The sequence below is a fragment of the Sus scrofa genome, chromosome 16, assembly GCF_000003025.6.
Source record: "Sus scrofa isolate TJ Tabasco breed Duroc chromosome 16, Sscrofa11.1, whole genome shotgun sequence".
In the NCBI taxonomy this organism is placed as follows: Eukaryota; Metazoa; Chordata; class Mammalia; order Artiodactyla; family Suidae; genus Sus; species Sus scrofa.
The window spans coordinates 18,295,501-18,319,026 of NC_010458.4; the positions used below are offsets into that span (position 1 = coordinate 18,295,501).

Sequence of the window (23,526 nt, forward strand, 5' to 3'; positions counted from 1 at the left end):
GGGTGTGTAATGTAAACATTATAATGTGATTATAACTAGATTAAGTGTAATTGATCCATCATTTAAGATTAACATTCCTTGGAATTCCCTTCCTGGCTTAGGGGTTAACAAACCTTATTAGGATCCATGAGGACGCAGGTTTGATCCATGAGGACGCAGGTTCGATCCTTGGCCTTGATCAGTGGGTTAAGGATCCGGCATTGTCCTGAGCTGTGGTGTAGGTCACAGACGCAGCTCGGATCCCAAGTTGCTATGGCTATGGCGTAGGACAGGGGTGACAGCTCCAATTGGACCCCTAGCCTGGGAACCTCCATATGGCACAGGTGCAGCCCTAAAATAGAAAAAAAAAAAAAAAAAAAAAGATTAACATCCCTTGAACCCCATTGGTGGGAATGTAAATTGGTGTACCCACTGTGGAAAACAGTATGGAAGTTTTTCAAAAAACCGAAAATAGAATTACCATATGATCCAGCAATTCTACTCTTGGTGTATATCTGTAAAAAACTTCTAAAAGATAATGCACCCCAATGCTCATGGCAGCATTTTTTTTTTTTTTGTCTTTTTGCTATTTCTTTGGGCCGCTCCCGTGGCGTATGGAGGTTCGCAGGCTAGGGGTCCAATCGGAGCTGTAGCCACCGGCCCACACCACAGCCATAGCAACGCAGGATCCGAGCCGCGTCTGCAACCTACACCACAGCTCACGGCAGCACCAGATTGTTAACCACTGAGCAAGGGCAGGGATCGAACCCGCAACCTCATGGTTCCTAGTCGGATTCGTTAACCACTGCACCACGACGGGAACTCCTCATGGCAGCATTGTCTACATTTACTAAGGTACGGAAGCAATTTAAGTGTCCATCAACAGGTGAATGGATAAAGAAGATGTGGTATATCTACAGTAGAATACGACAGCCATAAAAAAAGAAAAACTTAAAAAAAAGAGGAATTCCCTTCTGGTGCAGTGGGTTAAGGGTCTGGCGTTGTCACTGCAGTGGGTTTGACCCCTAGCCTGGGAACCTCCACATGCCTCAGGTGCGACCAAAAAAAAAAAAGGAAATTTTGCCATTTGCAGCACCATGAATGGACTTGGAGGGCATTATGCATAATGCTAAGAGAAATATGTCAGAAAGAAACAAATACTGTATCATATCACTTATATGTGGACTCTAAAAAATACAAGAAACTAGTGAATCTAATAAAAAAGAAGCAGACTTACAGATATAGAGAACAAACTAGTGGGGAGAGAAAAGGGGGAGGAGCAATATAGGGGTAGGGAAGTAAGAGGTCCAAACTGCTGGGTATAAAATGAGCTATAAGGATATAGCTGAGAAATATAGTCAGAATTTTATAATAACTACAAATGGAGTATAACCTTTAAAAATCGTGGATCACTATATTGTATACTTATAATTTATATTATACTATATATCAACTATACTTCAATAAAAATAAATTTTAAAAAATTACTCCCTTAAATTATCTTATTTAAAAATAGCATATAATAAAAAGTAGGTATTGGTAAAGATCTCTTCAAAAATCATTGCTGTAACTATTTCTTAAATAAGATGCAAGAGTACTAATCGTAAAAGGAAAATATGATATATTATTCTGCATTAAAATTATGATTGTTGTTCATCTAAAAATACCACTGAGTGAAAAGGCATGTCACAGACATGAAGATATTTGCATTACGTAGATCCCATGAAGGACTCATATCCAAAATAGATTAATAATAAAAAGAAAATAAAACTCCTGGATTTCCCTGGTGGCTTAGTGGGTTATGGATCCAGCATTGTCACTGTTGTGGCTTGGGTCATTACTGTGGTGAAGGTTTGATCCTTGGCCCTTCTGCATGTCACAACACCGCCAAAAAAAAAAAAAAAAAAACCTCTATAAATCAACAGAGAAAAACTACTCAATAGAAGAATGAGCAAGAAAAAATTAAAATAAAAATTTCTAGTAGTCCATTTAAAAACAGAAAAAGGAGAAAAAAAAGAATGAGCAAAAGATTTGACCCATCTCTTTACAACTTTACAAAAGGAAACCAGCCAATGAATATTTGAAAGAAGCTCAATCTCATTAAACAACAGTGAAATGTAAATTAAAAACCACAGTGAGGGGAGTTCCCACTGTGGCCCAGGGTGTTACAAACCCGACTACTATCCATGAGGATGCACATTCGACCCTGGCTTGCTCAGTGGGTTCAGGATCCAGCATTGCTGTGAGCCATGGCATAGGTCGAAGATGTGGCTCAGATCTCACTTTGCTGTTGGCTGTGGCGTAAGCTGGCAGCTCTGATTCAACCCCTTGCCTGGGGACTTCCACATGCTGCAGGTACAGCCCTAAAAGGAAAAAAACAAAAAAAACAAAAAACAAAACCCACAGTGAAGTACAACTATATATCCACCCAAATGACTAAAGTTAAAAAGATCAACACTGGTAAGGGTGACAAGGATATAGACAGAGGAGTTCTCCTGCACCTGGTGATCCACGTGGTGAAGGGGGATGTATTCCTGTCACTGCCACTCCCCTCCTACGTGCATCCAGCAGCTACAGCGTGTACGGCGTGTCCAGTAACAGTATGTTCTAGATCACGGGTCAGCAAACTACCGCCCACAGAGGTATTTGTATGGCCTGCGGACAGAAATGCTTTCTACATTTTTGGTGCATTGCAAAAAAAAAAAAAAAAAAAAAAAAAAAAACTTTAAGAATGCACAACTGAGACCATTTGTAGCTCATAAAACCTAAAACAGTCGCTATCTGACGTTTGCAGAAAAAGTTTGCTCACCCTTATTCCAGATCTAAAACTGGAAGCAAATCAGATGTCCTTCAGCAATAGAATGGGTAAATACATCCTGATATGTTTCTACAATGAGATAGTATGCAGAAATGGGATGAGCAAAGCATTGGCATGTAACAACATGGTGGAATCTCACAAACAAGTGCAAAGAACAGGGAGCCAGATTAAAAAATGAACCTACTGTATGCATTCTTTTATATAAAGTGAAAATAAGTAAGAGTACGCTATGGTGTTAGAAGTCAGGGTAATGGTTACCCTTTGGTGAGGGGTGGTTGCCGGTGTAAAAGGGGGCTTGAGGATCTGGTAATATTCTACATCTCAGTTTGGATGTTGGTTATCGGCACGTTCATTTGGTGAAAGTTCATGGCACTATATGTACACCTGATGCAGGAAACAGTCATCACTATACATGAAGAAAGCATCTGCTCCAACCATGGAACTCTACCCACCAGCAAAGGATAGTCCTCCACCCCTCCAAAGCCCTCTCCTGGTAGCACTCTCACTATTGTTTATTGCCTTGCCAACCACAGCTGCGTCTTACTTGGATGGCCCATATCCATGGCCCTGCATCCACGCTGGCCACTTCAACAACCAGCACATTCTTCATTGTCTGGCGCGATGGCCTGAGCACACGCCTAGCTTGTACTTGATGGTAGAACATAGCGAGCTGGGTGCTTGGAAAGTATTGCACACCAGGCCTTCTGAGAAACCGTGAATGTGGGTGTAAATGCACCCAGTTTATAGCTATGCATGCGCTTAAGGTTATTTTCATTCTGTCCCAAGTCACGTTCCCCCCTGTTTTCCAGGCGGCGTACACCGTCTAGAGTCTGTTGAAGAGTATAACGAGCTGATGGTGCGAAATGGGGATCCCCGCGCCCGGATATTGGAGGTCTCCAGAGATGGCCGAAAGCACTCTCTCCCACAGCTCCTGGACTCTACAGGCTCAGCACAGGTAGCTCAGTACCATGGAACCTCTTGCTTTTATTTGTTTTCGTTTTTTGCTTTTTAGGGCCACACTCGCAGCATATGGAAGTTCCCAGACTAGGGGTGGAGTCGGAGCTACAGCTGCCAGCCTACACCACAGCCACAGCAACACTGGATCCTTAACCCACTGAGTGAGGCCAGGGATCCAACCTGCAACCTTATGGTTCCTAGTCGGATTTGTTAACCACGACAGGAACTCCCCCTCTCGCTTTCTTATCTAGTCATACTTACTGGGTTGGGGACAGAAGAGCCTGTTTCTAGCCCTGGGTCTCCAGGTTTTCTTTGATTCTCTCAGAGACCAAAGGAGCTTCCGTGTTCTGAAGAGCTGTCTGTCTAACCCTAGCCCTAACCTTTGCAGCCAGAGGTAGCATAGCATTAATGAGGTCTATCCAGGGAGGCTAAAAGGAAGGCAGCCTAATATTTGAACAGAGAAGAGAAGAAAAAAATCCCTTGCTGGATCTCAAAATCTTGATCCTCTTCCTACTGTGTGTTTTGGCAACGAGTGGCACTTCCAGCTGCCAGGAGACAATGGCGCCTCACGGTCTGTGGTGAACCACCATCTCTTGTTTGGTGGGTGTGTCGTTGTCAGCATAGCCTGGTGGCTGGGTGGCTGGGTGGGCGTGGGGCCGTGGGAGGGAGGGATGGAGTGTGTGTGTGCTTGTGCTGGGCCTGGGATCCTCTCTGTCACCACAGTAATGACCTAGACAGTCCAGGTCAGAAGAGGCTGCAGAGCAAGGGGAGGTAGGTGGTGGTATTACTATTCCAGGGCCCATCCCCACCAGAGCTCAGGGCTCCATCTTTCTGCATGGGGCTCCCCCCGAAACACATCAGCCACAACCCAGTTGAAACCAGGTAGTCATCTTGTAACCAAGTTGGATGCAGTCTCTGGGGAACTTGTGGAGTGCTCCGTCCTGGCACCGTCCGCCAGAGGGCTCAAGAGGGGTCCCTGGCATCTTGTCTCCAGGCCTAGAGTGAAGCAGAGGAGGAGGCGGAGCTGGCCATGGTGACCCCTGTGAGTGCCTGGAGACTTGGGTATGGGAGTTCTAAAAGGCCTGGCTCAGGGCATCTGGGTCGGCCCTTCCCTTTGGTATATTGCTCTTTTGCAGGTATCCCATGGACAGCTGATTGCCCAAGAGGTTGAGTATTTTGCTCAGTGATATGCCAGAACCACTGGAAAAGAAGTTCTGCCTGACCAACAAAATTAAAATGTGCCCTGGAGTTTCCATTGTGGCTCACTGGTTAATGAATCCGACTAGTATCCATGAGGGTGTGGGTTTGATCCCCGGCCCCACTCAGTGGGTTAAGGATCTGGCGTTGCTGTGAGCTGTGGTGTAGGTTGTAGACACGGCTTGGATCCCACGTTGCTGTGGCTATGGTGTAGGCCTTCAACTGTAGCTCCAATTCAACCCCTAGCCTGGGAATCTCCATTTGCTGTGGGTGTGGCCCTAAAAAGACAGAGAAAAAAAAAAAGAAAAATTAAAAAGTGCCCATGTTTCAGAAGCAGGTGCTAGTCAGGCTGTCTGTGCTGAGTCCACCCCCTGGGGCAGGGAGAAAAAAGCAAAAAATCAAAGTGAAAAACTTGTGGAATTTCTGTTGTGGCTAGCAGGTTAAGGACCCGACATAGTGTTCATGAGGATGTGGGTTCAATCCTTGGCCTCACTTAATGGGTTAAAAATCCAGTGTTGCTGCAAGCTGTGGCGTAGGTCACAGATGCAGCTCAGATCCGGCATTGCTGTGGTGTCGGCCGCAGCTGCAGCTCTGATTTGATCCTGAGCCCAGGAATGTCCATAGGCTGCAGGGGCAGCCCTTGAAAGAAAAAAAAAAAAGAAAAAAAACTTGCATGGAGCCTGGTTAAAAGTCCTCCAGACCCGTGTGTGGAGACAAGTCTGGAAGTGCCAAATCCTCACCGCTAGACCACCAGGGACTGTTAGAAACAAGTCTGTAGGCTGCTCAGAATGATCCAGCTGGATCAGCAGAGTCAGGGACAGATCAGGAGGTCGTAGGGGAGCTGGGTTGTCAGACTGTTGTTGGTGGTGCGAAGAGGAGTGTAGGTTTCCTGCCCTCACGGCCAAGGATGTCCGGCATTGAGGCGACGAGTTCCTACCCCACCCACTGAGGAAGTCTGACCATATAGAGAGCCCAGAAGTAGCTTTTTTTATTTCTTTTTTTTTCTTTTGTTGCATTTTAGGGCTGCACCCTTGGCACATGGAGGTTCCCAGGCCAGGGGTCTAATCGGAGCTGTAGCTGCCAGCCTACACCACAGCCACAGCCACACCAGATCCAAGCCGCATCTGCGATCTACCCCACAGCTCATGGCAACACCAGATCCTTAACCCACTGAGCGAGGCCAGGGATCAAACTCACAACCTCCTTGTTCCTAGTCAGATTCGTTTCCACTGCTCCATGATGGGAACTCCAGAAATAGCTGTTTCTAACCAGACTTCTAGGAGCCAGGAAACATAGGCTAGTGAAGATTTTAAAGAAGAGACTTATTTTTCCTCTTCAAGTTCTTTCTCTTCCCATTTTTTTCTCCCAGGATCCAGGATGGTTCACCTTTCATTTTCCTGTTCTCTCTCCCTCCTCTCAAAAGTATTGTCCAGAATGGAGCTATCCAATAAAGCTCTTTGCAGTGATGGAAATGCCTGATGCCTGTCCTGCCCGGTGTGGTAGCCACATGTGTCTATTAAGCCCATGAAAAGTGGCTGGTAGGACTGAGGAGTGCATTTTTCACTTTCATTCATTTTAATTTAAATATAGATAGCCACGGGTAGCCAGTGGCTGCCGTATTGGACAACAGAGGTCTAAAAGTGCAGTGGGACCCCTGACACTCTTGAAGAGGATGGCGAAGCATGCTGGCCTCTGGTTCCCCAAGGGGCTATGGGATGAGTCTGGAGATCAGTGTTCAGAGAAAGCATTCCCTTATGAGTTGCACATGAACCTCTGTTTTCGAGGGTTGAAAACCTCTGGGTTAGGTCTGGCCATTTCCATAATGGTTTCGGTAAAAGGCTAGTAACCTTGCCAAGCCAACATCATTTTTTTAAATGAATGAGCGTCTGAGAGGCCAACTTAGCTGGCAGATATTTTGTAAAACTGCAAGATGTAATTGTTCTAAGCTGCCAAGAATGCAAAAATATCATTAGCAGGCATCTCATTTCTACCTTTGAATGTAGAATATACTAATTAAGGGTAAGTATGTCTCTTTTTCTCATATTAAATATGAAATGATTGTGGGGGGTTAGACTAGAATATCTGTGTCATTTAAGAAATTTATTATTCTATGAAGAATAACAAGGAGCTAGATTGTAGCAGTGCCTTAGCAATAGATTCATTCAGTCTCTTGTTTATGTTATAAATAGTTCACCCTGCTTATACACATGTATATGGTGGGTGATGGACAGGATAAAGAGATCAGGATTTGGAAGCACTGTGTGCCAGGTCGGGAAAGTGTGGCTTGTGGGAAAGTATTTTATTTTCCAAATATGAGGGATTAGAAGTGAAGCTGCTGCAGTTTCTCAGTGGGGTGTTTTTTGGTTTTGTTTTTTAATGTGGAATAGCAGTTGTCTGGGCTTGCAGTTTGGGTTTTAAAGAAGCAAGGGCTTGCTGAGTTTTGAGTGAATGAGTTAAGCTTAAGATGGTGAGATAGGGGAGTTCCGTCATGGCACAGCGGAAACAAATCTGACTAGGAACCATGAGGTTGCGGGTTCGATCCCTGGCCTTGCTCAGTGAGTTAAGGAACTGGCGTTGCCGTGAGCTGTGGTGTAGGTCGCAGCCTCGCTCAAATCTGGCATTACTGGGGCTGTGGTGTAGGCCGGCAGCTGTTGCTCCGATTAGATCCCTAGCCTGGGAACCTCCATACGCCGTGGTGTGGCCCTAAAAAGACAAAAAGACAAAAAAAAAAAAGGTGAGATACTTTCTAGCCATGGTTGAGAACTTGGTTTGGGGGCAGGGTGACTTCCAAGGGAGAATCTGACCCAGAGGATGGTTGTTGTCTGCCTCTGAGGCTTCTCAGTTTCAGGTCCCTAACTCCACTCAAGAAAGCAAGAAATAAGATCTATTCTTGGATGAGGGCAGAGGAAAGAGCATCCCCAGATGGTGGCCAAGCAGCCCTCTCTGTGTGGGGAGGAAGGCTGGGCAGTCAGTCGCAGTACGAGCTATTCCTCCACTGTTCCTCATGACCAACTTTAATTAAGCCGCTGGACCAGCTGTGGACCAGAGGGCACTTGCCATCTTACACAAAAGACAACTGAGATCTTCCAAATCTGAGTATATGTTATGCGAGAGACCCCGGCAGGATAAGGGAAGCTGTGTCTGACGTCGTTGCTAACTTTTAGGAATACCACATTGTGAAGAAGTCCACCCGGTCGCTAAGCACTACTCAGGTGGAATCTCCTTGGAGACTCATCCGGCCGTCAGTCATCTCTATCATTGGGCTGTACAAAGAAAAAGGCAAGGTGAGGTTTTTTTTGATACTGTTTTGCTCCCCAGGTAAATGTTAACGTACAGGTTTTGTTTTTTGGGGGTTTTTTTGTTTTTTTTGTCTTTTACTAGGGCCTCACCCACAGCATATGGAGGTTCCCAGGCTACGGGTACAATCGGAGCTGTAGCTGCCAGCCTACGCCAGAGCCACAGCAACGCGGGATCCAAGCTGCATCTGTGACCTACACCACAGCTCACAGCAACACTGGATCCTTAACCCACTAAGCAAGGCCAGGAATCAAACCCACAACCTCATGGTTCCTAGTCGGATTCATTAACCACTTAGCCACAGGAACTCCAACATGTGGGTTTTAAATAGTTACTTTTTAGTGTTGTTGTTTTACATGATATAAAAAATAAAAGGTAGAAAACAAAATAGAGTCAGTGGCCTTTGGGTGGGCTTGAGTGGATTCCCTGGCCTCCTTTCCTTGGGCCTGCAAGTGGCATCGTTATCCCCTTTTTGTCCTTAGGATGTTAGGAGTCACCACCTGGCAGCTAGGGCACAATCGAGGGTGGGGTAAATGCCCCAACTTTTGCCATGCTTGAAAGAAAGTCAGACCCTGCAGCTGCAGAGGATACTCCCAGTTATCCTTTTGAAGGAACTTCATGGCATTGCCATTATCATAAGAGGAATACTACAAATAATTTGATGTCCAAATAATTTGATATCAAATTTTGATATTATACAAAATGGCAAGACTAAAATAAAAGAATAAAACAAATACGGCACCTGCAGGGCATAAAATGACTTTCATGAGCTCTTAGTTGATCCATGTGCAATTGATATCTTTGGAGACCAAAGACTGTCAGATTTCGGCCGTTTCATATGTTTCATCTTTTAATGTAATGCACAGCTAGTGCAGTGCAAATGCATCTGAGAAGGGAAATGGTGAAGGGAACACAACCTTGAACTTATAGCTGGTTCGCTTAATTCTGATCCTGGTGGAGAAGGAGACCCCAGTAAAATACTGCAATGGGAAGGGTGCCCTCAGTGAAATACGGTATTGACAGTCTGGACCCCCATCTGCTTTGCATGTAGGGCCTTGGCTTTAGCATTGCTGGAGGTCGAGACTGCATTCGAGGACAGATGGGGATTTTTGTCAAGACCATTTTCCCAAATGGATCAGCTGCAGAGGATGGAAGACTCAAAGAAGGTAGGAGAAAGCCTCTTGGTGGTCCTGGGTGGCACTGAGCTGTGATTCCAGGAGACTCTTCCCCCTTGTATGACGTGAAGCTAAGGCTGTGGGCTTGGTAGTCGAGTAGACCTGGGCTGAATCCAGCACTCACTACACCATGACCTTGGACAGCTGATGTAACCTGAGCTTCACGTTCCTCAGTTGTAAACTCGGGATATTAATACCTACATTGAAAACTTGTTAAGAGTTCCCGTTGTGGTGCAGCAGAAAACAAATCTGACTAGGAGCCATGAGGTTGCAGGTTCTATCCCTGGCCTCGCTCAGTGGGTTAAGGATCTGGCGTTGCCGTGAGCTGCGGTGTAGGTCACAGACATGGCTTGGATCTGGCGTGGCTGTGGTGTAGGCCGGTGGCTGCAGCTCCGATTCAACCCCCAGCCTGGGAACCTCCATATGCCTCAGGTGCAGCCCTAAAAAGACGAAAGACAAAAAAAAAAAAAAAAAAAAAAAAGTTGTTATGAGGATTAAATGAGACGTTCTAGGAGAAGTGGCTTAATAGTTTTATTTGGGTTTTTAAATGTGTATCTCGTCCCCTTGGACCTTGATCATGTTCCCCACCTTGAAAATCCCTGATGTTTGCCATCCAGTCTTGCCTCGGGGCTGGAAGACATAAACATCTTTTACATCCTCTGTAGCCTCTACCACTTTGCCGCATGTAAACCTACTAGACAAGCGCTTTTTTGCTCCCAGCTTTATTGAGATATAATGAATAATCGTGTCAGTTGAAGGTGTACAGCGTGATGACTGGTAACACTTCTGTCTTGCAAAATGATTGCCAAACCAGGTTAGTGAACGTCTCCATCACCTCACAGAACGGCCCTTTGCCTGCACATGTGCTGAGAACATTCAGCGCCTCCTCTCTTAGCAATTTTCAAGCACCGAACACAGTATTGTCAACTGGAGGCCCCATGCTGTACCTTGGATCTCCAGAACCTGCTCATGAATCCTGATTTTTTTTTTTTTTTTTTTTTTTTTTTTTTTGGTCTTTTTGCCTTTTCTAGGGCGGCACATGGAGGTTCCCAGGCTAGAGGTTGAATCGGAGCTGCAGCCGCCAGCCTATGCCAGAGCCACAGCAACTCGGGATCCTTAGCCCACTGAGGATCTGCAACGTACACCACAGCTCATGGCAACGCCAGATCCTTAGCCCACTGAGCAAGGCCAGGGATCAAACCCACAACCTCATGGTTCCTGGTCGGATTCGTTAACCACTGAGTGAATTCGTTAACCAGAGTTCCACAAGGGGAACTCCTTTTCTCCTTAGTAATACGCTTCCTGCATGGGATGACTAAATCATACAGTTTCCCGTTACCTCCAGAATTGCTGTGACTGTTCCGTTCAGTTGGTCCAAATATAGGTGCCGTGGTGTTTTACCAGCTTATTTTTTTTCACTGTTCAGAGTGAATTGGAGTCGTCTTTTTTGTAGGCAGAGTGACCGTAGACGCCTGTGTGCTAACAATAAGTCGCAATCAGACTTAATATTTTGATGGCAGAATATTTATTTCTCTCTCAAAAGAAGGGTTAACTCCCAGGTGGTGTTAGTTGTGCTGGTTTCACAACAATGTAAAGTTCTAGCAGAGCATTTTTACAATGGATGTACCATGTGTTCTTTTGATTGAAATTCATCCTGCAGTGTTGGTAGAGTGAAACAAAATGGAGAAAAAAATCAATAGTTAAAAAGAGGTTCATAGCACCCGCTTCTTTAAATACTATGTTTTCATATGTATTCACTTACAATAAATATGTCATCATAATGGATTTTCACCTGTTGAATGATCTGTCTTTTAAGTGATCTTGTAAAGATTTTTAAGAGCGTGAGCAATCGTGTTAATGTTTCCACCCTTTTTCCCAGGTGGAAACAAACCAAAAACCTCACCTAGTTGAGTAACTGGTTATACCAGGTGATTTTGAAACAGATTTTTTTCACTTATTTTAGAACTTCTGCAATTGCATTAAAGAAAAGGCACATAGGAGTTCCCATTGTGGCGCGGCAGAAACAAATCCGACTAGGAACCATGAGGTTGTGGGTTCGATCCCTGGCCTCACTCAGTGGGCTAAGGATCCAGGGTTGCTGTGAGCTGTGGTGTAGGTTGCAGATGCAGCTCATATCTGGTGTTGCTGCAGCTATGGCATGGGACAGAAGCTGTAGCTCAGATTCGACCCCTAGCCTGGGAATTTCCATATGCCTCCAGTGCAGCCCTAAAAAGAAAAAAAAAAGAAAAGGCACATAACAAATGGGTGCGGTATTGCTGCCTTTTAAAACTTGTATACAGGGATCCCTTTAATGGAATAATAGCCAGTGTGCTCCTGTCATTATCTGTCCATGACAGGTACAAATGTGTGTTCTTAGTCTGCTTTGTACTTTATTATAGGTAAAGGGAGTTCCTCTTCTGTACCCTACTGCTGTGCAAGGTTCATCTCTTCTTTCTGGGGCATCTTTGTAGTATTTTTGATGAACCGTATTTCCAAAAACAGATCATGTCACAAGAGTATCAAGTCAGAAACAAGCTCTGATAAGTCAACAGGATGTCCAAGTTCTTTTCTCTTCCCAGCAGACACTATCAACAGCTCAAAAAATGACCTGGGTGGGCCTGCTTAGGGTTGAAGATGCGTGCAGGATATTTGAGAGAGAGCGGGAGAGAAAACAATTTGATAGGAGTCTACAGTGATCTTACATAGAAGTGTGGAGTAACTTGCCAGCTTAATGACTGAGGACCTTAAATGCTGTCAATAAGACAGGCATCTAGACTATTTGCAGAGGTGGGGCTGCCATTCCTAAATAATCCCTCACCAGGTTTGTGTCTCTGTCATTTAAACTGTTTTTCACACACCATCCTGTCCTTCCATAAATAGAGGAATAGCTTCTCACATGTATGTTCATGCTTCATTGCCACTGGGGTTTAAGTTGTAAAACAAAGACTATAAGAAAAGACCAGGGGAGTTCCTATTGTGGCTCAGCGGAAATGAATCTGACTAGCATCCATGAGGACACAAGTTTGATCCCTGGCCTCACTCAATGGGTTAAAGATCAGGTGTTGTTGTGAGCTATGGTGTAGGTCGCAGACGTGGCTCAAATCTGGCGTTAATATGACTGTATGTAGGCCCACAGCTAAGGCTCCGATTTGACCCCTAGCCTGAGAATCTCTATATGCTACGGGTGCGGCCCTAAGAAGACCAAAAAAAAAAAAACAGAAAAGAAAAGAAAGAAAGAGAAGCCTAGAGATTCAGTTTATATAGTTTGATCTCTAAATGTAGGGCATATATTATCAGACTTGGCAGTAACTAGAGAATAAGATCTTGATACTTCTCACTGTTGTTTTTTGTTTGTTTGTTTTTTGTTTTCGTTTGTTTTTTTAGGACCACACCCTCTGAAGTTCCCAGGCTAGGGGTCAAATCGGAGCTACAGCTGATGGCCTACACCACAGCCATGGCAACGCGGGATCCAAGCTGTGTCTGTGACCTACACCACAGCTCACGACAACGCCAGATGGTTAAGCCCCTGAGCAAGACCAGGGATCTAACCCATAACCTCATGGTTCCTAGTCGGATTTGTTTCCACTACACCATGACAGGAACTCCTCCCACTGTTGTTTTAATTAAAAATGGAAATATAGAATTACTGCAAAAGAATACGCATTGTCATTTATTTTCCCATTTTATGACACTCCTAAGAGCTAAGCTAAGGAAAATGGCTTGGAACAGTTCATCTTATAGAGTTGTAAATCTGGGACCGTCTGGTATCTCCTAGTACTGACCAAGCAGTTAGATTCCAGTAAACTAAAGCTTAATGATAATGTAATTCTCCCGATTTGGTCCCTAGGGGATGAAATCCTAGATGTAAATGGAATACCCATCAAGGGCTTGACATTTCAAGAAGCCATCCACACCTTTAAGGTAGTGACATTCTTCTTGATCTCCTTATCTTCTTGGTTTTTCTTTCTTTCCTTCTGGTTTGGGTTCGGTGGCTTTCGTTCACCCTTTGCTAGATGTGTCCGAATGTTTCAGCCCTCCTTTCGTGTTTTCCCAGCAAATCCGGAGTGGCTTATTCGTCTTAACGGTACGCACCAAATTACTGAGCCCAAGCCTCACCCCCTGCTCGACACCCACACACATGAGCAGATCCAGCTCCCCCAACTTCAACGCCAGCACGGGGACCTCTGCGGTGGGGGCCGACGAGGGGAGCTCCTCGTCCCTGGGGCGAAAGGCCCCCGGGCCCAAGGACAGAATTGTCATGGAAGTAACGCTCAACAAAGGTGAGACCAGCTCTCCCTCCCCTGTCCTCCGCCCTCTCAAGTGCCAATTTGTAATCCGTTCTTAGGCTCACTTTTCATATCGGTTGAGGAATTGTTCCTTTGGAACAATCTGCTGCTGACAACAAGTGGTATTCTCTAAAAGGACAACGGGATCAAAAGGAGAGATTTTAGTCATTTTACTAAAGGGAAGGGACGTGACCAGGAGCATAAATCCTTTAAGCTCTCTCCAGACAAATCACTGTGGGTCAGAGACTCGTGGTAAAAAATGTCACCGACTAGCTCAATGCTAGGACTAATATTACATTTTAGAGAATGAAGAACACAGTTGAGAAAACAGTTAACCCCAGTAACTGAAAGTCCTGGGTGACACCAAATCCGACTGCTTTTTCTCTTTGTCTCCTTTTCCTCCCCACCCACCAGGGAAATGGGATGAGCAGTCAAAGAATCAAGTGATTCATTGCTACCAAAGGAGGTGAAAGAACCCAAAGCTGTATATCCACAATAAAAAAATACTGCTTGGATGAATTTATCACATCTGTAGTTGTATAATGACCATAACAATGGTAAATTCATTTGAGTAATAAAAATAAATAAATAAAAATAAATAAATAAATAAATAAATAAAAATACTACTTGGACTCTGCCTGGTTCCAGAAGCAGATTTGAAGAGGCTCTATAGAGCGGGAGGAGTACAGGCTATTGACTAATTCACAGTCCGCAGCTAGCCCCTGGTTCCGCCATGGACTCATGTCATTAACAGAATCATGGCCGTGTTGACAAAGAAAAGCAGAATTTATATTCAGAATCTGGTCCAAAAATAAATGGTTATTGGTCTAAATATACACTGATGCCGTTTCAAATCACTTAGACTGCTTTGCTTTGCCTTGCTTTGCTTCTTAAATTTTGTTTTCTTTGAATGATGCCTTCAACAGAGCCAAGAGTTGGACTAGGCATTGGTGCCTGCTGCCTGGCCCTAGAAAACAGCCCTCCTGGCATCTACATTCACAGCCTTGCCCCAGGATCAGTGGCCAAGATGGAGAGCAATCTGAGGTTCGTTGTAAACCTGACAGGGTAGGGTTCTGGTGTGTTTGTGAATAGGTGACTATGTACACATGTAAGATAACTGCCCTATCACGTTCCTCTGCGGATTCTAAATGTTGTATTATTTGCAGTAATGTAGCTGTAATTATAATTAAATGCATCTCCAAAGATGAAAAGCTAATATCAATGAAATTTGGTTGAGTTTTGAGAACTCTGGATCTTGGCTTTCCCTACCAGTTTTGTTCTCTTTGGACTCAGAAGCTCAGTTTCAGACACTTGACACGATACAACCCTATACAGGTATCTATGATTATCCAAATATTTTCTTTCACATTTATATTCATTTATGTAAAATTTATATAAGATGCTGGGAACTGTTCAAAGTGGTTCAGAATCACTGGACACAAGAGAGACCTGAAGTCATGCCCTCGAACAGGAGCTTTTATTATTAAGTACAATCTTCTGAACCTTTCCTGTTGTTTCATACCTTTTTGAGAAGTGGTGTCTAGATGCTTACTGTCTGAAGTCACTGCGTGTCTGATTTCTCAGCCCAGATAGTTGAGTTGTAGCATGGGTATTCTGTTTATACAAGAGAAGTTTAGGTGTTCTGTTATATAGTAATTGCAATGGGTCTGTGCCCACCTAAACTTCACAAGAATGTACACGCATTGCACAAAGCGCTCTTGTGCAAACAGTATCATCTTTCTCCCCGCTAAGTTCTAAGGCTTTGAGCAGTTGAGGAATTGTCAAAATGACATTCCTTGAGGTTGCCATTTTGGGGTCCTGTTAATAGATTGTATTATGTTTTTAGTTAATCATCAGAGTGAATTTCCATACAAAAAAAAATTTAGCAAATCTTCCAAAGTACATTAAAGAAAATATACTTTTAGAATCCAAGGGGAAAAAAAATCCTTTAATGACATCCCAAGATGATGTTTCTTTCTTGAATGGTTCCATATGTCTGGAGCCTGCCAAATGAACATTCTTCAAGCCCCACATAAAGAGTCTTTGTTCTCTCATACTGAATTCTCTCCCTATAATTTCAAGTCAAAATGGGCATCTTGTCCCCAATTTCTCATTTGTTCAAATTTGAAACGTTTTTACAAATTCTTGGGTAACCTTTGAGCTCCAGATATTTTCCTCTTAAATTATATTATAATAATCATTTCAAGATGGTAGGAAAAAAGAAACGGATGGTGGTCGAGGGACTATCACTTGATGAGCAAAAGGTAGACAGACCTGAGTTCAAGAGGGTGTGACATCTGGGTGACCTCTTTGAGCCTGTGGTAGCCTTATCCATGTAATGGGAATACTAATACCTATCTAAAGCATTGATATATAAATTTCTCTGTATAGCGCTTGGCTTACACCACTTGCTCAAGAACTCGTAGCCTCCGTCCTTGTCCTCATTACCAATTTGATTTAACTTTACTACTTCTGAGATTCAAAAAGATGGGCATAATGACCCTTGCCAGTTTCAAACCTGATGTGTTTATGAGCGTATTGCTATTTTATACATTTGCAAAGATGAGAAGATGTCATTTACATCTTTAGAGTATTCAGAAAAGATTTTATATTATAAACCTCCCCCAGAAGGAAATCGTGTAAAAAGCTGACTGTTACTGCAGAGTGTTGATCATGTTGCCCTCCCCAGCCGCGGAGATCAAATCCTGGAAGTGAACTCTGTCAACGTCCGCCATGCTGCTTTGAGCAAAGTCCACTCCATCTTGAGCAAATGCCCCCCAGGACCCGTTCGCCTGGTCATCGGCCGGCACCCTAATCCGAAGGTGAAATATTTCATACTGTCCTAAGTATGGAGAGACACTGTTTGTCCAATAGCAATGACACACCCAATCCGTGACAGTGCATACTCTTTGATGAGAGTTCATCCAGCTGGGGGTGGGAATCAGCCTGTGGCCACCTTGTGACCAAGGGAACTGATACGCATGGGATGTGAATTGTTGATCTGAACTTCTTCATCTTCACCCTCAGAAAATTTTATTGGAAAACATTGACAATATTATTGGTGAACTTAAAATTTGTGGATGGTAGGATGCTGACTTCTGAGAAACCCCCCAGTTGGCTATTTGATCTCTGGTGAAATACTTAAACCTCTGTGGATTTCTGCATCCAGAATATTTCAGAGCATTGAACTGGATGATCTGTCTAGGCCATCCTTGACCTGAGCAGAACACTTGTGTAATTAAGGCTTAAAAGCCCACTAATTTTCTTTCAGCATCAGCATCACACTGTTGACCCATACTGAACTTGCAGGTAATCACAGCCCCTGTATCACTGACCTCTGCTATTTACTTGGTTGTATCTCTTCTATACTTAGGCAATTGCTGTTAATTTTTTGAGCTAACCACAGGATACTTGAGCAAGTTCAACTCAACCCACTTTAAGCACTATTTTTTGTTTTTTCAGTACTCTAGGTAAAAATCTTTTAAAATTAACTTGTCTCTAACTTAGTAATCAGGTTGTGTTTGACAAAATTTGACCTTTCAACAACTCAGAACGCTCATTAAGAGCATTAGGTCTTCCTGTCATATGGCCACCCCCTTTGTTTCATTTGTAGTATAATATGATTATGTCCTAAACAATCCAGGCTGCTCTGCTGGATGCACTCTTATGCCATTTTAAGAGGAAGAAGTCTGTGCCAAGAGATCTGGTGGGTCCTCTCATGGATGGGCCGCATCTGAGATTTCTTTAGTGTCTTAACTTCTTTGGTGTCTTAACTTCATTTTCACTCTGTCCGTGCTGGTCGTTTATTGTCTGGTTTCCCTGTACAAATAAGCACTATTGGAATTCCCATTGTGGCTCAGTGGTAACGAACCCAACTAACATCATGAGAAAGCAGGTTTGACCCCTGGCCTCACTCAGTGGATTAAGGATCTGCGTTGGAGTTCCCATCATGGCACAGCAGAAACAAATCCATCTAGAAACAATGAGGTTGCGGGTTCGATCCCTCACCTCGCTCAGTAGGTTAAGGATCCAGTGTTGCCGTGAGCTGTGGTGTAGGTCACAGACGCAGCTTGGATTTTGCATTGCTGTGGTTGTGGCTGTGGCTGTGGCACAGCCCAGCAGCTATAGCTCTCATTCAACCCCTGGCCTGGGAACCTCCATATGCTGCAGGTGCAGACCTAAAACAACAAAAAAAGAAAAAAAGGGTCCAGCTTTGCCATGAGCTGTGGTGTAGGTCGCAGACCCAGCTCCGATCCCACGTGGCTGTGGCTGTGGTGTAGGCGGCAGCTGTAGTAGCTCCAATCCGACCCCTAGCTGGAAACTTCCATATGCCACATGTGCACCCCTAAAAAGCACTAAATAAATAAACAAACAAACAAACAAATAAGTGCTCTTGAGCCCTGACTCCATACTTTGACTTGGGAAGGTGATGTCAACCACGGTGCCTGGACAAGATTGCCATTAGACTGATTCAGACTTAACCCTACGACTTTTGTTCCCCAGATTGTTTTCTCTTATCTACAAACTTTTTTTTTTTCCTTTCAACTGCTGCATCTGCAGCATATGGAAGTCCCCAACTGGGATGGAATCAGAGCTGCAGCTGCTGGCCTACACCACAGCCACAGCCATACCAAATCTAAGCCACATCTGCATCCTACAGCACAGCGCAGGGCAATGCTGGATCCTTGATCCACTGAGCGAGGCCAAGGATCAAACCAGCATCCTCACAGACACTTGTTGGGTTCTTAACCCCCTGAGCACAGTGAGAACTCCCACAAGCATTCTTAAAAAGGTCTTGTATAAAAACTTCTTGAATAAATGTCATTAATAGAAAGTCAAGTCCCACTTCCACCTTTTTCCATTTTTCCCACTCTTGTCTTCCCCTTCTCCTCCTTTCTGTTCCGTATCCTAGCTTTCCATTAGAATCTGTTTTACTTAGACCCCTGAGGGCCTGTGGCTCTCTCTAGGTCACTTTTTTTTTTTTTTTTTTTCCTTTTAGGGCCACACCCACACATATGGAGGTTCCCAGGTAGGGGTTGAATGGGAGCTGCAGCCACCGGCCTACGCCACAGCCACAGCAACATCAGATCTGAGCCAGGTCTGTGACCTACACCACAGCTCATGCAATGACGCCAGATCCTTAATCCACTGAGCAAACCCGCATTCTCATGGATACTAGTTGGGTTCGTTAACCACCAAGCCATGATGGGAACTCCTCTCTGGGTCACTTTAAATACTGCTTTGCCTCCTAGTCTCAGCTCCCTCGTCCAGCGTCTCCCCTGGATTCCACCACCCATGTGGCAACACACCTCTCACCTTAGGAAGCAGTCCAGCAAGCTGTGGGTGACCCAGCACGTCCCTCAGCACCATTAGAGCAAGCTGAGTTCTCCATGGTTTGCAGTCCTTGGCGTCCAGGCATGCCCCGCTTCAAAATACATTCCAGCCTAACACAGGTCATGATTTGTTCCAGGTCTGCCTAATCTCAGCCCAAAGCATCTGCCTAATTTGCCAGTACAATCAAACACCTCAGTGGCCTTGCAGTGCAAAGCGTAACAATCCTGATGGATGGGTGGTCTGTGATCCCCTTGCACACATGGGTTGACTCGTGTTTCCAGCCACAGTAAAAAATGGTCGTCAGGATAGCAATGGCGATACATCCAGCAAAACCAAATTTCAGTACTATTTTAACCAGATTTCATGTTTCCTCCTAGATAAACATGGTGTTCTTAGTTGTAACATCATACTGTATTTTCCTTTGGGTCAAGATTCCATTTTACGTTTAATGTATTTTTGGACCACTTATCCCAGCATTTCATGCCACTAGTACATTTTGATACTAAATGTATGTGCTTCCTTAGTTTTCATGTTGTTCCAAGAGAAACACCACAAGGATTTTCTTTTCTTCTGTTTCTCATAATGACGGGGGCAGTGGCTGCACATTGGGATATTCAAACCCTCCAGGTCTAGACAAGCTAAGATTGGGACCTGCTTGGGTAGCAGCTTCTAGCTTATGTTAAGTAGAAGAAAGTAAGAGAGTCTGATACTAATTGGTACCGGGGCTTTCAGCATGGTTAGAATTATCCAGGAAATCATTCGCTTGCTTCCAACTCCAACCATTTTCTTCCCACTGAAAAAAAGTAATTGCAAATATTGAAAGTCTAATATCAAGAACAATGTACAGCTACTGTTTAATGGCTCATTTATTCAAAATGATTCTTTGCTTAATGAAGGTACATGTGGGGGTTTGCGGGTATGCCTGTGTGCAGGTGTGTGCACCTATTTTATTTCCTGGGAAGCCTACTAGAAGTATGACGCCAAGGCCATGATGAGATAAGGATTTAACTGTTAGGTTAAAGTGTAATGCTCAATCCTGTACAGAAATATTTATTTTCTTCTTAAGGCAAATTGCTATGCTTATCCAAATGTTATTTATGCTAATGTCATTTTAGTAACAAAAATTACCATTCTACATTTAAAATAGTCTTACCTTTAAAATAGAAACTATACAAGTTGTGTCGCTGTCTTTTAAAATATTTCTAAAAATAAAATAAAGGAATTCCTGTGTGGCTCAGGGATAAAGAACCCAACTAGTATCCGTGAGGATACAGGTACAGTCCCTGGCCTTGCTCAGTGGTTAAGGATCCAGCATTGCCACGAGTTTCAGTGTAGGTTGCAGACCTAGGCTCGGATCCCAAGTTGCTATGGCTGTGGCATAGGCCAGCAGCGACAGCTCCAATTCGACACCTAGCCTGGGAACTTCCAAATGCTGCGAATGTGGCCCTTATAAAAAGAAAGAAAAGGAGTTCCCGTCGTGGCGCAGTGGTTAATGAATCTGACTAGGAACCTTGAGGTTGCGGGTTCGATCCTGGCATTGCTCAGTAGGTTAAGGATCCAGTGTTGCCGTGAGCTGTGGTGTAGGTTGCAGATGTGGTTTGGATCCTGCATTGCTGTGGCTCTGGTGTAGGCCGGTGGCTACAGCTCCAATTGGACCCCTAGCCTGGGAACCTCCATATGCCGCAGGAGCGGCCCTAGAAAAGGCAAAAAAAAAAAAAAACTCATAGTTTATCATATTTCAGCCTTTTTAAAAAATCTTCCCATGAATAATTACAGTTGTGGATGACAATCCGTGGGGGAAATGCATGAATTTACCATGATACCAATAAATATAGAAGGAAAAAAGGAGTTATGAAATCACTATTTTGAAAACTTCGTGGTAGTAATTGATTCAGCACCAATAGTCAATGATGCTAAAGCCACTGGGTGAGGATATTTTGGGGAGCAGGATAATGACAGGGTCTCAGACTATCTCCTGCCAGATGGCTCATTAATGATGACGACAACAGCAAAGCCCAGGGAGAGTCTGGTGAACTTCACCCCACACAGGCAGTCAGTTATTACCAGTTATGAAACACACTGACCCTGAATGCCTCTGTGATGCACCAAAAAGGAAACAGTTTTGTCATTTTATAGTTTTTCTGCCCCCAAAGGCATACTCTCTAAGCATGAAAGAAACTATCAGACAACTCTTAATTGAGGGTTTCAATTGGCCTGGTTTCTTTTTCTTTTTTTTTCTTTTTGGGGCATACCCAGCATGTGGAAGTTCCTCCAGGGTCAGGGATTGAACCCGAGCCACAGCAGTAATAACAGCAGATCCTTAACCTGTGGAGCCACCAGGGAACTCCAGGCCTGGTTTCTTTCAAATGATCAGGATCATGAAACACAAAGGCTCAGAATTGCTTTGGGTTAAAGAAGATGAAGTAGACATGAGAACAGAATCCCAAATTGAATTCTGGTTTGTCCCACCCCCAACTTTTTTTTCCTCTAAAGCATTACAGAAGTTAGCCAGGACAGTCCACTAAAAGCCCCATGACAGAGAAGGAGCTGACACCAGAATGGAGATCAGTCACATCATTGTACACACTGTTTCATTCAGTTGACATTTTTCCCCTCGCAAGACATTGTTGATGAAAGAAGCTGAGTGTTGATTTTCATCCTCAAGGAGAGCCCTTATCTTGTCCCAAGCTGACATCAAACTTTCTGTGAATTATTTCCAGCCCAAAGACACATTTTGAGTAGCATTTCTGAAGGGTAGTATTAGGAATGTGAAATGTACATTAGACAGTCATTCTGTATCTTCATTAAATTGCCTGGACTCGATAACAGTACCAGGGTTATTGAAGAGAATGTCCTTATTTTTAGGAGATCCAGGCTACATTACATACAAGTAGAAGGGTCAGGATGTCTGCACGTAACTCCCAAATAGTTTAGAAAGCATTGCAGCAGGGTATGTGTATAAAGATAAATCATGAGTGTAAATGTGGCAGATGGTTAAAAAAAATAGTGAGCCTAGGTGAAGAGTGTGCTATGCTTGTGCTACTTTGCAAGTTTTGTGTAGGTTTGAATTGTTTAAATAAAATTTAGAAAAAAAAAAAAAGATTTAGGAGTGTTTTAGAGAGAGGCGGATGTTGCCGGTAACCAGAACTGAATGCTTTGCTTCATGAACTTGAGAGCCAGTTAAAGGTCTTCTTTTAAAAACATTGTCTGAAATGATCCCAGAACCCAGCCATACTCTTCTGTGCCCTGAGTTCTTGCTTCAGAGGGTTGACATAATCTTTGGCCCTGCCATTTTCCTCTTTATCTGTGCTCCCGTCTCTGACTCTGGTCCTATCTGCTTTTATTGGGGGGGGAAATTAATAAACTGAACCATCTAATTTGTGCTTTCTGCCGACAATCAGGTTTCCGAGCAGGAAATGGATGAAGTGATAGCACGCAGCACTTATCAGGAGAGCAAAGAGGCCAATCCCTCTCCTGGCTTAGGTACTGTAATTGCACATCTTCATTCAACATTCAGAAGAGTTTCTCATTAAGTTCCCCCCAGGGGCACTTCCCCGTGCAGTATTATTGGAGTCGTGGTAATTACCAGGTTTGGCAGAAGTAGCTGTCAAAGAGATTCCATGCTTACTCTCAGCTGCTGCTTTGGAGTTCTGCAGTTATTTAATGCGCTGTAGCCACATTCCAACCCTGCATGCTTCTGAGACTGCTTTGAGATAACTTGCAAAAATGAGTTAGCTGCATTTCAGGTGTCTATGTCACGATTCATTTGAAATGTTCTAGGTGGAGCATTTGAAATGGAGCGCTACCAAAGTACCACTTGTTTTGGTAGATGTGGTACAATCCAAAGTGCAGTCCAGCCAAAGACCTGGGAGCTCTTTCTATGAATTAACAGTTTCAACTTAGGGGTAACAGAGGCTGCAAAAATCATGATTTTCCCCCCCTTCTTAAGAGGAACATTCAGGCAGAAAAGGATTGAGGTAGAAAGAATTTCGTAAGAATTTAAAATATGAAACTTTACATCAAACTTGAAAAGCAGTGTTTCCTGTAGGGTGGAAACCTAAGGGGACTCTGCAGACGAGATATTACCGATGTTGAGACTGATGTCGGAAGGAAACTGAGACATGAGTTCCTGGTTGTCAGAGGAAAGGGAAGGCATACGTTTTTTGGCAACCATGAAATACCCTAATTATTTGCATCCGTAATTAATATATTGAAAGTGGGCACAGCCATAATGGCTCTTTATTCAACTAACTCATTCTCCTGACCTGCCTGAATGCTGTCCCTCATAATGCCAACCTATCCGCTCACTCATTCATGGAAGATTTTATTAAGCCATGATCCCAGGCCCAAGATCTTTTTGCTTCAAGGGCTGTAATTTAAAATCTCAATGCTGAGTCTTTGTCCTTCAACTAAAACTAAAATAGCTATTTCACCCCCTCTCGAGTTCTTTCATGAGTTTTTTGGGCGGTGTTCCTTTGTCCAT

At 43.9% G+C, this 23,526-nt stretch overlaps 1 protein-coding gene across 1 annotated transcript in view; it reads left to right on the forward strand.

Moving 5' to 3' along the window:
- PDZD2 (PDZ domain containing 2) overlaps positions 1-23,526 on the forward strand; it is a 415,428-nt gene that overhangs the window by 355,388 nt on the left and 36,514 nt on the right. The window contains 8 exon segments of the mRNA XM_021077090.1: positions 3,607-3,752; positions 8,116-8,235; positions 9,300-9,414; positions 13,271-13,344; positions 13,478-13,703; positions 14,636-14,753; positions 16,399-16,531; positions 22,445-22,526. Of these exon segments, the coding sequence (XP_020932749.1) occupies positions 3,607-3,752; positions 8,116-8,235; positions 9,300-9,414; positions 13,271-13,344; positions 13,478-13,703; positions 14,636-14,753; positions 16,399-16,531; positions 22,445-22,526 (1,014 nt within the window).